At 39.6% G+C, this 15,467-nt stretch overlaps 1 protein-coding gene across 1 annotated transcript; it reads right to left on the reverse strand.

Annotated features, from left to right (window-relative positions):
* Nucleotides 1-290: 290 nt before the first annotated feature.
* Nucleotides 291-14,491, reverse strand: slc30a2 (solute carrier family 30 member 2). Its single transcript, XM_070849600.1, has 8 exons — nt 14,409-14,491; nt 5,794-6,005; nt 4,918-5,064; nt 4,049-4,202; nt 2,878-3,097; nt 2,261-2,366; nt 1,305-1,439; nt 291-436 (listed from the first exon to the last, which is right to left on the reverse strand). Exons 1-8 carry the CDS (start codon nt 14,489-14,491, stop codon nt 291-293), a joined length of 1,203 nt encoding a protein of 400 aa, XP_070705701.1.
* Between the last annotated feature and the right edge of the window lie 976 nt (nt 14,492-15,467).

The raw sequence follows: 15,467 nt of genomic DNA on the forward strand, positions 1-15,467 counted from the left end.
GGCACTAGACTAAATGTATACAGATGTGTGTAGTGAGGTAACGAAGCGGCTCTCTAGCCTGTGGAAAAGCAACTGCAAACCAGCACAAACATCAGCTGAGAACCAGGACCAGGTTTGGAAAGTGAGGAGCCCCAGCAGCAGCACTCTATTACCAACACATGGATGATTTTGCTGTCTAATTTCCTCTGACTTCCTACTCAGCTCTCGTTGGCCCAGCTCACCCAGAGACAATGAAAATGTGCCGGAGCCGTTCCAAGTCCTGTTGGGTCCAGTCCAGTCCAGTATCGGTGTCAGTCACTGGGGTCCTGGCAGCGGGAGCAGTGGCTCATGTCCTCAGAGTAGAGCTCTACCTGGATGGTGATGCTGTGGAAGCCAAACTTGGTGTGGAGCAGATCGGTGGCCTCCTGCAGCACAGACTGAGCATCAGCACCCTCCTCTGACGTGAAATAAGAAAGTAGAAAACAACACGGTGAGTCTGCTTCACTAGACATCGTTCTAATACTCTGCTGTCCAGATCAGCCAGATGTACATACAGCTTAAATGAGGCTGAAAGCTTTCATGTTTTTGTTCATTATTCTAAACATCTTTATGCTAAAATAGTAAATTTACTCAAGTACTGCACTAAAGTACAACTTTCAGGTACTATTTTATGCTTCTTTATATATTTTAGAGGAAAATATTGTACTTTTATTCTCCACTGCATTTATTTGCTAAGTTTCGTTGCAGATTCATATTAATAATACAAAATATGATCAACAAATAAGTTATGGTTTATTATTATAAGTCAACATAAGATGATCAACACCTTTACATTCATGTATCAACAATTGTAATCCAGTAAATAATATATGATATTCTGTTAGTACGTTCACTTTTGGCACTCTAACTATATTTTTGGTTCTAATTATCACGTGCTTTTAATCAAATAAGAGTTTGAGTGCAGGACTTTTACTTTTTACACTGTAATATCAGCACTTTTACTCAAATAAAAGATCTCAGTGTTTCCTCCTCCGAGTAAAATGTGCAAAAGTACAAACATTCAAAGATTTTTAAAGTACCAAAAGTAGCAGAATTCATTTCAGAATAATATATAATATATTATTGGGTTATAATTAGTGATGCGTCAATGTTGCAGCTGGTAAGGTTGGAAATAATTCTCTCATTACTGCACATACTGCTGGGGAGCTTCATTCATTATAAGATGTAATAATTTGTTTTTTAAAGTGAAAAATACTAAATGATGTAAATAAATAAATGTAGGATCAGTAAAAAAAAGACATAGTCCAAAAGGATCAGTGTGTTACCTATGGCCAGGTGAACAGAGACCAGTGCCTGACCCAGAGTCAGAGCCCAGAGGTGCAGACAGTGCATCGACTTCACAGCCTTCACAGACAGCAGCACCTCCTTCACGGAGTTGAACTCTATTCCTTTAGGAGACCCTGAAAAAAACACAACGAGCCACATATTGTCGAATGAACAGTGAGGAAACACTGACAGAATCAGAATTCTTTTATTTGTCATTGAGCACGAAGCACCACGAAATTGAAATAAAAACAGCAGCTCTCATGGACAGTGCAAAAAGACAGAATGTGCAAAGATGAAAATAGTGTAAAAGAAATTAAATAGACTTTACAGTTCACGGGGGGGAGGTATTTACATTGGAGGAATAAGGATTATATACAAAAATATATATATATATATATATATATATAAATATAGGTGACGTCATATTTCTGAGGATAATACACCAAAGTTTAAGTAGCTCGCTAGCTTTGCAGCACCATGAAGCACATTTTCATTCATTTACTGCTAATCTGTAATGTAGATCAGCTGAATAAACTTTTCAAGTAGTAGTCAAATTAATTCCACTGCTGCCAATAATGAGAAGCGGTGACTGAAGTATGCATGAAAAGTATAAAAAAAAGTATTGTTCTTTATCAGCTTGTCTCTGTTGTTACTGAATGTTCCAGAAGCTGTCAGGTCATCCTGAGGAGGTTCAGTGACACGCCAACAGAATATTAAAATGCTGCAGAAAACACATGACATCCCCGGGACGTGACCATCTGCGCTCTCGTTCTTTGTTCTGCACGAACTTAAAAGTTGAACAAAGAACAAAATGTGGTGTTCACAAAAACACAGAAGGTCCGTGTGCTTATTTAGACCTTCATTTCTCTCAGTATGACCTGAATCACACCGGGACACTTTCACCTGTTTCACCTGTCTCCTCTCCAAACCTACACATTTTTATCATGTGAAGTACCTTCCAGGAGTATCCTGAAGACATCCCTGAGGATGGTGATGGTGGTGCAGAGGACAAAGACGGAGAACAGGAACGTACAGATGGGATCTGCAACTTTATACTCTGGCTAAAAGAGAGAGAGAGAGAGAGAGAGAGAGAGAGAGAGAGAGAGGAGGTTATGGGCACTTTAAAGAGCGAGTAAAGGGACATCAGATGGTGTTTACCACAGTCAGGAGCCATTAAAGTGCTGGGGGCAAAAACAGGGAACATCTTGCATGATGACAGAAACATTTAACCCTTTCATGATAAATAAATAAAAGCATTCGTGCTCTCTGCTCCCACATTAAAGTGGACCTTTCATGGGTATTTCTAAATCACTGTGTCTTTTAAAGAGATTTTTTGTGTTATACAGATAATATTTAGTTCAAAAACAAAAGCTTGACTTATTTTGAGCCATGATTTTAGAGAAACACTATTTAGGCCATAAACTAGTGTTAAAAACCAGGATTTTAACAACAAGACTGATGAATTCAGACTTCAGGTCAAACTGCATCGATCGGTTCATATTTGATTTTCATTAAACATCATCGCACTGACATTTCGGTCTCACCCTAACATGAATGTGATCTATATCTGACCCGAAAGTAGATGACGATCGCTGCCACCATGACGCCGACGCTCTGCAGCAGGTCTCCGACCACGTGGATGAAGGCGGCGCGGACGCTCGTGTTGCCATGGCCACCGAGGAGCGTGTGGGAGTGGCCGTGAGCCACGGGACTCTGACCGTGCTCGTCGATCTGGTGGTAACCGCTCCCGTGGGCGTGGAAGGTGGTGGAGTGATGGAGGATGTAGGCCATGCTGCAGAAAGAAAGAGTGTCTGCTTATGTTAACTGTGCACTGCTGAGTTCATGTTCAGCCTTTTATTACGTTTCCTGACACATGAAGGAGTCTCATACTGACACTGTGGAAAGAAACATTTCAAATGTAGCATCTTAATGTCACCAACAAACCAAAGACAAAAGACTTTTTAAACTGCACAATTGGTTTTAATCACTGTGAATACATTATTTCCTGTTCCACCTCTCTTCTCCCAGAGGTGAAGGTGCCACTGATGAAGTATGTTATGTGTGAGTGTTTCTCCTCAGCTCCACTTCCTCCTCTTTCCTGATGCTATTGGCTGGTGAATCTGCAGCCAATCACAGGCCTGCGAGCCACTGTTCTGTCTGCTGACACCCAGACTGCACTGTGAGCTACTCAGGACTGTAGTGATTTAGCTTGTTAGATTTCAGCTAATTCATTATTACCTGTTCCTCTTTTACTTCTTACCAGACACCTTGTTTGTTTTCCTGCTTTATTTTGTGTGTGTGTGTGCTGACACGGTAATACTGTGGTTTCCCTTTGCACTCAGGTCTATAACTAAGCAATTTTAGCTTTAAAACAATATTGGAAAAAAAAAGTGCTCCAGTTTAAAAGTTGTGTTGCTGAAACAACAGCATTTCAAGCTCAGTCTTTTTCAGCTATTCCAGTTTTCTGGAAGCGTCAATGAGGTTTGAAAGTTTCTACATACAAACACAAACACACGAGATCTTGTACATAGAAAATATCTCAGACGTCTGCAGGGATTTTTTTCTAGAAACGTTGGACTGCAAGAATTCTTGGCGAGTTATCACGATCTTGATTCCCAGTATTCAGTGAAATCCCAGACAAATGTTTAGTACCATGAAGTGTGCAGCTTTCAATGTAATGTTTGCCTTTATTACAGCAACATAATGTACTGCATTAACACCCATCACGCCCAGAGCCACTCACATTATATTGACGATGACGGCACAGCCGGAGGTGACTAACATTACGTGGCCATCAATCTCGTAGTCGTTGCGTACGATCCTCTCAATGGCTAAATAGACCAGAGCCCCCGTGACAATCCAGATGGAAATGACTGAGATGAACGCCCCGAGGATCTCTGCAGAGAGAGCAAACATAATCACTTTAACGCAGTAACACAGTTCAGCACACTCGGTGTAAAACCACACACCTCTGCTTGTAGGACATGAAGCCGGATGACAGACGGCAGAACTCAAGAAATCAAGAAGTTGACAGGTGTAATGTGGTGCTTTAAGTGCTGATTCTCCTGGAGAACAACAACCTTCTCTTTAAGTGGCGCATTAACCTCCACAAAAATACTTTATTTTGAAACTGTCTGTGGTCAAACAGTCAAATTCTCTGTTAGGTTTACACTCACACACTGAAAGGATTGAACCGCTGATTTTCTGATCGGTGGATGACCTGCTCCACCTCTGAGCCACAGCAGCCACGTTAGAGAATACTCTAAAATATGAGACTAACGGCAAAATCAGACCAAATCTCGCGGATTGGATCTGGTATTTTGAGTCCCCTGGTCTTTTATACCAAGTATAAACAGCTATTCATCAGCTATTATCTTCTAATTTATGGAACTGGGGCCCTTTTCATTCACAAGCTGTCTTTCCAGCTCTAAACCTGCACTAAAGAAAAGAAAGTAGCAACAGCAGCGTTGTAGACATTTTGATGGCACCACATTTAGACAAAGAGTAGAAACTAGACGTATGAAACTGATTCTAATCGATAAACAAATGTGCGTAACAATTCATCCAATCATCCATCCGTCCACTCCGAGGTGTCCGAGCTCTCGTCCTGACCTGATCTGTGCCAGCCAAAGTTCATGGTTTTGGTGGGCGGTCTGGAGGAGATCCACAGGGAGAACAGGCTCACCATCATACTGCCAAAATCTGTCAGGAGGTGGGCGGCGTCGGTCATGATGGCCAGGCTGTGGGCCAGGTAGCCTCCTGTAGGGAACCAGGAAGCAACCGATGGTGAGAAATATTACCGTCAGCCTGGCAAATGACTCTGACCAACCCTGAGGCTTTACATCTGTGAACTAATGAATCTTTGATTGATAGTAACAGACAAATGTTATTAAAAGCTGGTTTACACCAATGTTGGGTAAATCCTTCACACTCTACAGATACAAGCACATTTTTCAGTTCTATGTTGATTTTTATTAGTGAATATAGTTTATGACAAGAAAAATGACTTGCTGATCACAAACTGTGAAAACATCCTGTGAGCAATAAGACCCCCGAGCTTTAATTACATTCATCTCGGCCATTTAAAGGTTTATAAAACATGTACTTTAATACAGATTCAGACCCTGATATGTGTCATTTCTTCTCTATCATCATGAACGTCTGGGTGATCAGCCAACGAATGTGAGCCACATTTTATAATCTTGGCAATGGAAAAGATTGAGGCTTTGTTTTTAGAGAGAAAAGTTCTTTCCAGTCAGAAATAATGTTCACTGTTGTTTGGTGTCTTTTAAAAACATTTTTCTATATGAATAAATGAACGAACTGATCCTTTGTGGAGACACTTAAATCATCAACTAACCAAACTGGTGTGTAAAACCACCATAACAGCAAAACTTTGTTTCAAAACTTACACCAGTGATGTTTAGATTTTCAGTTCTGTTCTTTTATTCTCTTTCATTCATGAGGTTTGAGCTTCTAAACTGTTACCTATGACCTCGCCAATCATGAAGACGAGGCAGACGGCTGAGGCGATGTAGAGTTTCTTCTTGGCCAGCAGCTTGTCCACGCTGTCCTCGCACACCAAGGCCTTGGTGCCGTGGCAGTGGGCACCGACGGGTCGCTTCAGCTCGATGGCACCGGCCACGCCTCCATTCTTAAAAGGGAAATCCGGATATTGCTCTTTGGAGTCCTGGAAGGAGCTGAAGGGATACAGAAGGTATGTGATGATGAGGACAGAGACACAGGACGCACACCAGCACTCAGCTACAGACACAAAGGATGAATATCAGGGCTTAAAAAGCACAAAGACTGTTTGAAAGTGAGAAACTGAGATGGCAGCTGTTCTCTGAGCTAATCACACATCTAGTTTGAGGTTAATTTGTTTGTTTTTTGCAGTAGAAAAGTAGTAAAGGAAGAAGGTTGGGAGCTTTAGGGCATCTTTTGGCCAACATGACTGTTAATACATGGCGATATCATCACATCAGACCTGATTTACCGTCTTCTGGGTTATACTGACATTTGTTCACTGTGTAACAGACTAAAATCTAAATAGTTTTGGGCACTGAATGGATTAATTGATTTTGAGTAAATGCTGCAGTGGAGCACAGCGTTGTTTGGAAGAGCTGCAATAATTTGAAACAGATCTTCTCCCAAGGAAGTGGATACCAGTCGATGTCCACTGAAGTGGAAGAAGCAGGTCAAATCGACTAAAGCTGACTGTGCAGCACTTTACTCAAAAGATTCACTTCAGTGAATCAGCTGGTTTAAACATGAAGGTTAATACAAATGTGTTAGAAAAGTACCATCATGTAATTGTCATGTTTTAGTGCCAAGCAGGGTCAAACTGTACATTAAACTATAGTCATGAAATGCTGCTGAAAGTACTTTATGAATGTACATTAACTTAACTGAACTTAAATAATGTTTGGCGCCCATCTAGTTGTTAAACTAGAAATTGCTATTCACATATTTTTTACAGTGTAAATCCTGTTTCTACCTTAATGAGCTCATATATATTGTGCATCATTTGTTCCTGCTGTTTTTTATTTATGTTGGCTGATATTAACACTGAGTCTAACTGATACCATGTTTTTATGGCTAAACTATTCCGTCAAATGACGTCTAATGCTTCTTTTTCTCCATGAACCCCTCATAGAATAGATAGAAATGTTATTACAGATATTTCTGATGACCCAGATGTATTTTACACTAAACATAAAGAGGAACATCATAATATTTGCAGGTATTTCAAAATAAAGTACTGGACAAATTCTAATTTTGATCTGATGGTGGCGCTGGAGGAAAAATCAAAGGAAATAACTGAAAGTTATTACAATTTATCCACATTACTATTTATAGCAATACATTTAATAGTTGTCGAGCAATTCCACTGAAAAACCACAACCAACAGGATACATCATCTGGGCACCATGAATCTCTGGACTCACAGTGATCCATCTGATAGTAGTTTAGATATTTCAGTCTGGACCTACCTTTACTGTATTATTGATTGATTCTTCTGTAAAGTGTGTTCTCCATACTGAATACACACACTGTTAAACTACACACACTATTTAGTACACACTATAGTCGCTGCCTGGTTACAGTGATTGTTCATCCTTGTGTGTAGATATACCTCACCTCTGATCATACATCGAGACAGAACAACAAAACGCTGACTATTCCATTTTCCTCACACACACACACACACACATTTACACACACACACACACACACACTCCCAGGTTGCTGTTGTCACCATGTGCAGTGAGGGGGAGCTACGATGATGTGGTTAATGAGGTGTAAAAAAACTAATTTGGGCTCACTTGAGATAACCACACACGCACGCTCTTTATGTCACACACTTCATATAGGAGATTGCCAGTGTTTCATGATTAGCCTTTATCTCACACACACACACACACACACACACATGCGGCATGTCCAAGCTGAAAAGAAGCAGCCGAGTGGAAAACAGATTCTGTTCAATTACACCACTGGGACATAGGAGCAACCACTCCCCAAACACACTTATGAGCACAACACACACACACACACACACACACACACACACACACACTTGAGCACTCTGAAGCCCGAGGGCGACATTATGTTAGAGAGAAGTCTGTGTTGTCTGTCTTTGGTTGAAGATATTTTGTACAGATGTTTTAAAAACAGTGAACAACCACACACACACACACAGAGACACACACACTTAGCCGACGTGGAGACTTTACTGTTTACTGCTAAGAAATCAATTTACCACATTATTAAGAGGGAAGCAGTGTTGGTTTAAACAGAGCTCTCCCAGCATCTGTCCCATTAGCTTCTGTTAACTGGACTCCTTCTGCTATTTTTTTCTAAAATACACAATATTCCAGAGATATTCTGTTAATTGTTCAAGATAAATGAAGATTTAATGTAATAATAAGACTTAAAACAGTTATATGCTTGTTAGCATTTAGCAAAGACAACATTTACACTAACAAGACGTCCACGTCTTCCCTGAATGAAGTCCCTATATAAAATCTTTAGGGACTTCATGTTATTAAAGTAAATTTGTTGTGGTTTGAAGGCTGTCCTGACAAATATCTGCAATGTCCTCAACCTAGAGGTCTTCACGGGTCAAAAATGACAGATCCAAACTATAATCGAGCTGGTAAATTCATTCTGAGATCTGATTGGAGCTGATAATTTTATATACACAGACCTATTTTTGCTTGAGATGTTACAGACTCGACCTGGTGCATGTCTGAGAGGAAGAGGCTCTTAGATTTACTACTTTACTACTAAAAATGCAGCTCTACAGCTGAACATGTTCATCATGTGGGAAACAACATATGGAAGCCCAATAAAAAAAGGAGATCAAAAAACAGAAAGGCGTGTTCAGTCGTGTCCTACAGCAGCAGTCAGATCCCAGGACCCGGACCCGGACCCGGACCTGGACCTGACCTTCGGGTAAACTCGTACCGACCACTACCTCAAACATCCAAACAAGCTAAGAATACTTCGCTGATTTTGAATGTTTACAAAGACATTTGCCGCCTCCTCATTCAGATTTCTGTCGTCTTAAAATGGTGGAAACATCCATGCAACCAAGTAAAGACCTGGTCAAAGTTAAGTTTACCTGTGAGTACTATTTAATTGCATGTGGTCTAATTAGTTTAATGGGGTAATTAGTAAAGCGATGGGGTTGACTTGGTTGTTGATCCACTGAGTAAGTATTTGGCTCCAGAATACTAACTGAAAACTCAATACACTTTCCTGCCAAACCTCCCACCTGCTGCTGCTGTAAATACCCCAGCGGTGCTTTTAAATCTCCACTAATTAGTGTTAGAGTAGGGTAATTAGGGTAAGAAGATATCATGTTACTACACCTCACACAGACATTTAAATACATCTGTTAAATACATCTGTATGGAAGGTGCTGAGTCTAAAGCATGGAAAATGGTGAAGAACTCCTTCATAACGTTCAACAAAACAAGCAAACGTTTTTATTTACGGAAGCCCAGAAGGGCCGTTTTCTTTTTCCAAGATAACAAGAAAATCAACCAGTTATCACAAGAAAACATCAGAGATCAGAGGTGCTGTGACAACTGTAGCAACTGATTTAAGATGAAAATGTTGGATTAAGGAGAAACCTTCCTGTTACTGATTTGACTTTCTGTTAGAGATGACGCTCAAGATCGGTAATCGTCATTTGAGGGGAAGAACTTGAAGGCCGAAATCAAGTGTTATCAAATGAACCAGACATTATTTATCTTCTACTATCTAATTATTTAAAAAAAAACAGAAGTCCTCATGATGAATTATCTTGTTATCATCTGAAAATCTGCCTTTTGTTGGCGCTAGATAGCGAGACGAATGAACCCATTATCTTAAGATAACAGAATGATTCATTTGTGGCTTCAAGATAATGGCATTTTAAAAAAAGGATGATTCAAAGTATGGCCGATTTTGGCTTCCGTACTTACTTGAAGTGAGCATTTAAGGATTTTTACACCCTTTAGAGGCTCTGCTGCACATTTGCTGCCTCATCATGAATCATCTCCTGTTTAAAAGCAGCAAACACCAACACAGGGAGCAGCTGGTTAGATAGTTTGAACTGCTGAATAAGTAATGAAGAGCTTTACAGTCGTTGTTGCTGCCTTATGGCTCAGGTTTCATCCCAAACGTCGGACACAGTTATCGGCTGTTCCTGCACCAGCATAAACTGTACGAGACGTGAGCGAGCGCACTGTTAGTCGGTGTCCCACAGGGCAGGTGTACAGTTTGTTCACTGACACTCAGCGTCAGCAGTGCAGGAACCTGAGGGGGGATATTCAGTGATGTGTGAAATTATACGATATGAAGAGACCTCAGAAGAGCTGCTGGAGAAAAAAAAAATTACAGCTAGTTTAATTACAGCTGCAGTGTCAGTGCAGTGTTTTCTGTAGCTTAACACAACAATGCCTGCAGAGAGAAAGGACGCTAAGGGACGGAGACGAGCAATGTTTCGTCTTTTAGACTATTGGTCCAGTTACCAGACAAGTCAAAGTGGTCTTGATGATGATGATGATGATGATGGTGGTCTTCTTGTTGTTGTGCATTGTTTTTTTTTATAGTGTCTTCACCAATCAGCAGTGATTTGACCAACATATATGTCCCGAACAGTTAAAGTTTTTCATGTTGGTGTTGAAAATGTGCTGATTTAAGAGTTCAAATGTCTGTAGGTGGACTTTAATCCTATTTGTACAGTATGTGTCTTTTTGTAGCGTCTCCTGTTTCTTTAAAAACGTTTATTGGCTTTAAATGGCACCACTCATATGTACCTTAGTATGAAGCTGCAGCCAGTTAGCTTAGCTTAGCACAGTATGCAAAGGTCCGACCCAACACAGTCCACAACCAGTTTCTAGGGCTTCACGTGTCCACTGTGCAGAGCCAGTCACATGATCGGCTGTTGCTTTGGTGTTTATCTAATATTGGTGACTGGGTGTCTCCATCTCTAACCTGTGCAGCTGCTGTCATCAATATCACCCTTTCTGTTCTGGTTCGGCCACAGGAAGATGGCGCCCCTGTTCTCAGTCCTGCCTACAAAGCTCTGATCGGTTCAGCAGAGCTGCGGTTACAAGGATCATATGTCTTCAGTCTGAGTGAAATCATTGTGATTAGAGGTGTAAAGAGGTGACACGTCTAATCTGCTGTTAATATAAGAGAGGAAAAAGGTCAGAATAAGTGTTTACATGGTTATTAGGCACTTATATTGATGTGGACTATCTAAGATTTACACTTCCCCTCCCCACCCAAATTGAAAATTACTTCTGATCGTTTCTTCTATGAGTTAATTAGTGTAATCAGTGAAGGGTCCATGTAACGGCAGCAGAGATACGGGCAGAAATTCATGCATCTATTTGGACAAATCTCTAGAGGAACATTAAGTTACACTTTAGGATATTATTTATTTATTTATTATTATTATATCAGGGGACCCAACTTCTCCTGCCAGACTCCCATTAACCCTTCATGTGCTGCCAGTGAGCGAATGATCCAGTGATGAAGTTTGGTGAGTAACATCATAAAGACAGTGTTTTATTAGTAAGTAGTTTTGTTAGAGGGGATTTGTTGGATTTATTTTCTGGATATAATACCAGCAGCCCTTTGGCTGAATGATGGACTTTTCTTCATCTTTTGATTAATTGTGGGTTTTTTTTACTCCACATTACTTGAGATGTGTATTTTTATATAACAGGTACAGGAATGCTGCCACATTTATTATTATGGTTTCACTTTTTTTTTTTTACCATCTTAGTTGAGTCCACATGATCTGTCTCTTTTATTTTTGTATATTCAAACATTTCTCAGATTAGTTTCCCCTCATGAAGAGCCGGGAAGTCTTAATTATAACTACAGAATAAGGTTAATTTGCAGACCTACACTCTACTTGCTCTCTGCTGGTCCTCAGTTACATGTGTTATTATCTATTTTAGCTGATTAAACTTGATCTGACACGATTAGCCAATTATTGGGAACTATTTTGATAATCAAGTAATCGTTTGGGTTCCCTAACATTGGTTAGCTCTTGATTAGCATTAGTTAACTTTGTCGACGTTCAGCCAGCTTTGTATCATCATGGTGTGGGATAGCAGAGCAGTGCATTGTGGTTGTTGTAGTTTATGATAAGACCATCTGTGCAGAGCTGAAATACTTCCCTGTACTGTAAACTTTTATCATTTAAATTATAAATCAAAATTTTTTGGTGGGAGATATTTTGGTGTTTATTTCTGAGGAAAATGTGCTTTGACCACATCTTTGTTGTTTTACTGAATTCTTATATCTATGTATTGATTATGAGGCTGTTGTGGTTCCTCATGGTTCCTAGTAGTTTCATCAAAAAACTCACAGATAAGTTGTGTCACTGTTCTGTAACAAATCCTTTTATTTGACACCTTTCAAATACAATAAAATGGATTTAAAAATTTTTTTTCAAAGCAAACCAAAATTATGCGCGGACATTTTGTCCATTATAAATGTTGAATGCAACAAATCGCACCAAATGTATCGTCATTTTCAAATAATACTGATTAAGCAGAAAAAGAGAATGTGCAACACATCTGTATTTAAAGCTTATAAGGGCCTTTGAGAGGCTGCTACATTTTGACCTGGTGCTGAAAGGCTTAATTAATGATTTTTATTTTTTTTATTATGGTAGAAAATAGTGGAAAATGCATTTAGTAGTTCAGAGCCAAATGTGACGTATTTTAATTGCTTATTTTGTCTAAAAGCAACAAATCCCCACAGTTATGAAGCCGATACCAGAAAATATCTTTAATATTTGCTTGAAAAATGGCTAAAACTGTTTTTAATTGTCAGAATTAATTGTCTATTGATTGACTGTTTGGTTGATTGATGTTTTAGCTATAGACTTGACCATGAATGACTCAAAGGCCAAAGGGACTTTGGCACAAACTGACAACCTACTAACTGCTAATAACTGACCCCTAAAGCATCAATAAACCAATTTATTAACCTGCAGTAACACCGATAGACAATCTAAACCCTTATTATGAATAACTATCACATAAATGATTATCTTGTTTATATCTGAGGCCTAAATGTGAATCAGGGGTGATGCCACTTTCTGATAAACCACTTTGCTGCCAGCTGGGGAAAAAAAGCTGAGGATGACATAGTAAGTACACACACACACACACACACACACACACACACACACACACACACACACACACACACACACACTGTGCAAATGGTGCATGAAATCTCAAATGTGATGCCATATGCACATTTCTCTCTCTCTCTCTCTCTCTCCCTCTCTCTCTCTCTCTCACACACACACAATAAACACACTCCGCCTGTCTGAACTCATAATAATTTATATTTAAAGGATTCTTTTATATGTTTTATTAGAGGCCTAAATTTCTGCACTAACAAACCGATAAACGACCGTTTAAAGAACTTATTTTCTTCTTGTGTGTAAACTGTCCTGTCAGGTATCACATCTTCTTATCTATAAGGTGAGAAACAGCTGATGTGGGATCAATCCACCTCCAGCTACCTTCCAGGCTGAAGGCTGCTGAGTATCGATGAGGCCTGCTCACGGTCCAGTCTGATATGAGACCACTGACAAATGTTTATTTCCCGGCATGCACTTCCAGCAGGTGTGTTTTCTGTTGAGCAAACAAAGCTGCAGAGCATCTGTTGCGGAATAAAAACATTATTTATTTGCTTTTCTCTGCGATGTGTGGTGGCAACAAACCTTCCTAACATCATATATATATATTTATATATATAATAATCCGATTTTTTTTAATATATGATTTTTTTTCATTCAAACTTAATGTCCATTTCATATTTATATTTCTATAATGCTCGTTTTAAAGTTTGCACGCATTATTTAGTGTATATTATTACTAGATTTATGTCCCGACCTGCAAGATGATTTCTACCTTTTCTGTCTTTCTGTGCTAAAAGGCTCATCTGAATCATTTTAAAATAATTTTATGCTTTTTAGCTCTTTTTAAAAAAAATATTTCTAAATATCTTCTGCCAAATATTCTCTCCTTTAAATATCTTACAGATGCTAAACATCTGTGGGTTTATTCTCCTGCAGGTACAAACACCTGCACGTCTTTTCTGGCTTTATTAATGTCGGTGGTTGTCCGTCTCTTCCCGCTCCATGCCTCCCTAATGACAGATGATGAGTTCTTAGCATCGCTCGGTGAACTGAGCCCCGGGGCCATTTGTCACAGGCTGTCCAGAAACAAGCCAAGCATGGAAATGAATTTGTTCATTCACATAAAACAGCCCGCAAGAGCGGCGGCAGCCCGCTTAACGTGCACCACAGTAACAACCGCCTCACAGCACACACACACACACACACTGCAACTAAAAGTGTGTGTTTCCCGCAGAGATCATCATGTGCTGATTGTTAAATATTCAATTTTGCACGTCTGGTTCTCCTCAGACAGACGTGCTGCCTTCTGCTTGCCCGCTCACTTTAAACTTGACATGATCAAACAGCACACAGGTAACTTATTCCCACATGCAGCATCAGTCTCCATGCAGCTGCAGTCACACGACAGCATGACACACACGTTTGTTCCCACCTTTGTAGTTTCAGAGAATACATTTTCGCACTCTTCTCGTGTATCAGGTGAGATTTCTCCGAATTTGCAGCGTTATTATCCATTTATTCAGCCTGCAGTCCGCCTGTGTCCCGTCTGAGAAGCCAAAAAAAAAAAAAAAAAGAAGTGAAGGTGATTTTTTTTGTTTTTTCTCTGAGGATGCTGCAGGAGTTCCCTGATCTTCACTCGACGAGAGGAAAAGTCCTCATTTCTGTGAGCAGCCAGACTTCAGAACAAACGGATAAATTCCTTCATTGCGGTGCGGAGAGGAGAAGAAGGAGAAGGAGGAGAAGGAGGCAGGAGGAGGAAACCACATGCAGGTTTTTTTTTTTTTTTTTTAAAGGTCTGAGGGAGGCTTTAATTAGGAGTTTGGAGCTGCAGCACTCAACACTGCAGCTGCTGTTCCGTGGACACAGTGAAGCCTCACTGAGCACCAGCAGGACCCCGTTTGGTGGAACTTAATGGAACAAGCGTCAATGTGAACGAAAATCAATTCATCCACAGAAACACGTCATCTTTCACTCACAGAAGTTATCTGCAAATAAACACATCTAACAGATTCTTATTGTTTGTATTTAACTTTTTATATATTTAATATTCTTGTGCAGATTTTTTTTTGGCTCAAATGTTTTGTGAAATATGTCAGAAGCACAAATGTGTGGATGTTTTTTCAGATGTTTGGTTAAATCGCTGCAGACATCTAATGATATTTTTGCATGGTGCACGATGCACAGGAAGATTTATGCCATGATCAACAGACATAAGGCTCTACCAGAACCAAACATTACAAAAATACACATTTAAAACTGTCTTAGGCCAGTCTAAAATATAATCATCTCAAAACAAACATCATCTCAAACCAGAAATATGGACTGAATCTGGAATATTTCAGTGTTGTAACATGTGTCATATAAAAAATATCTTAAAGTGAATCAGATCCATGCAGCCAACTGTTAAAAAAAAAAAAACATAAAGCAAAAAGAAAGATCCATAAGATGATATACACTCATTATGTGTAAGAAGATACTGCTTACAAAATTA

Source organism: Pempheris klunzingeri, chromosome 18 (genome assembly GCF_042242105.1).
Source record: "Pempheris klunzingeri isolate RE-2024b chromosome 18, fPemKlu1.hap1, whole genome shotgun sequence".
NCBI classification, from domain to species: domain Eukaryota; kingdom Metazoa; phylum Chordata; class Actinopteri; order Acropomatiformes; family Pempheridae; genus Pempheris; species Pempheris klunzingeri.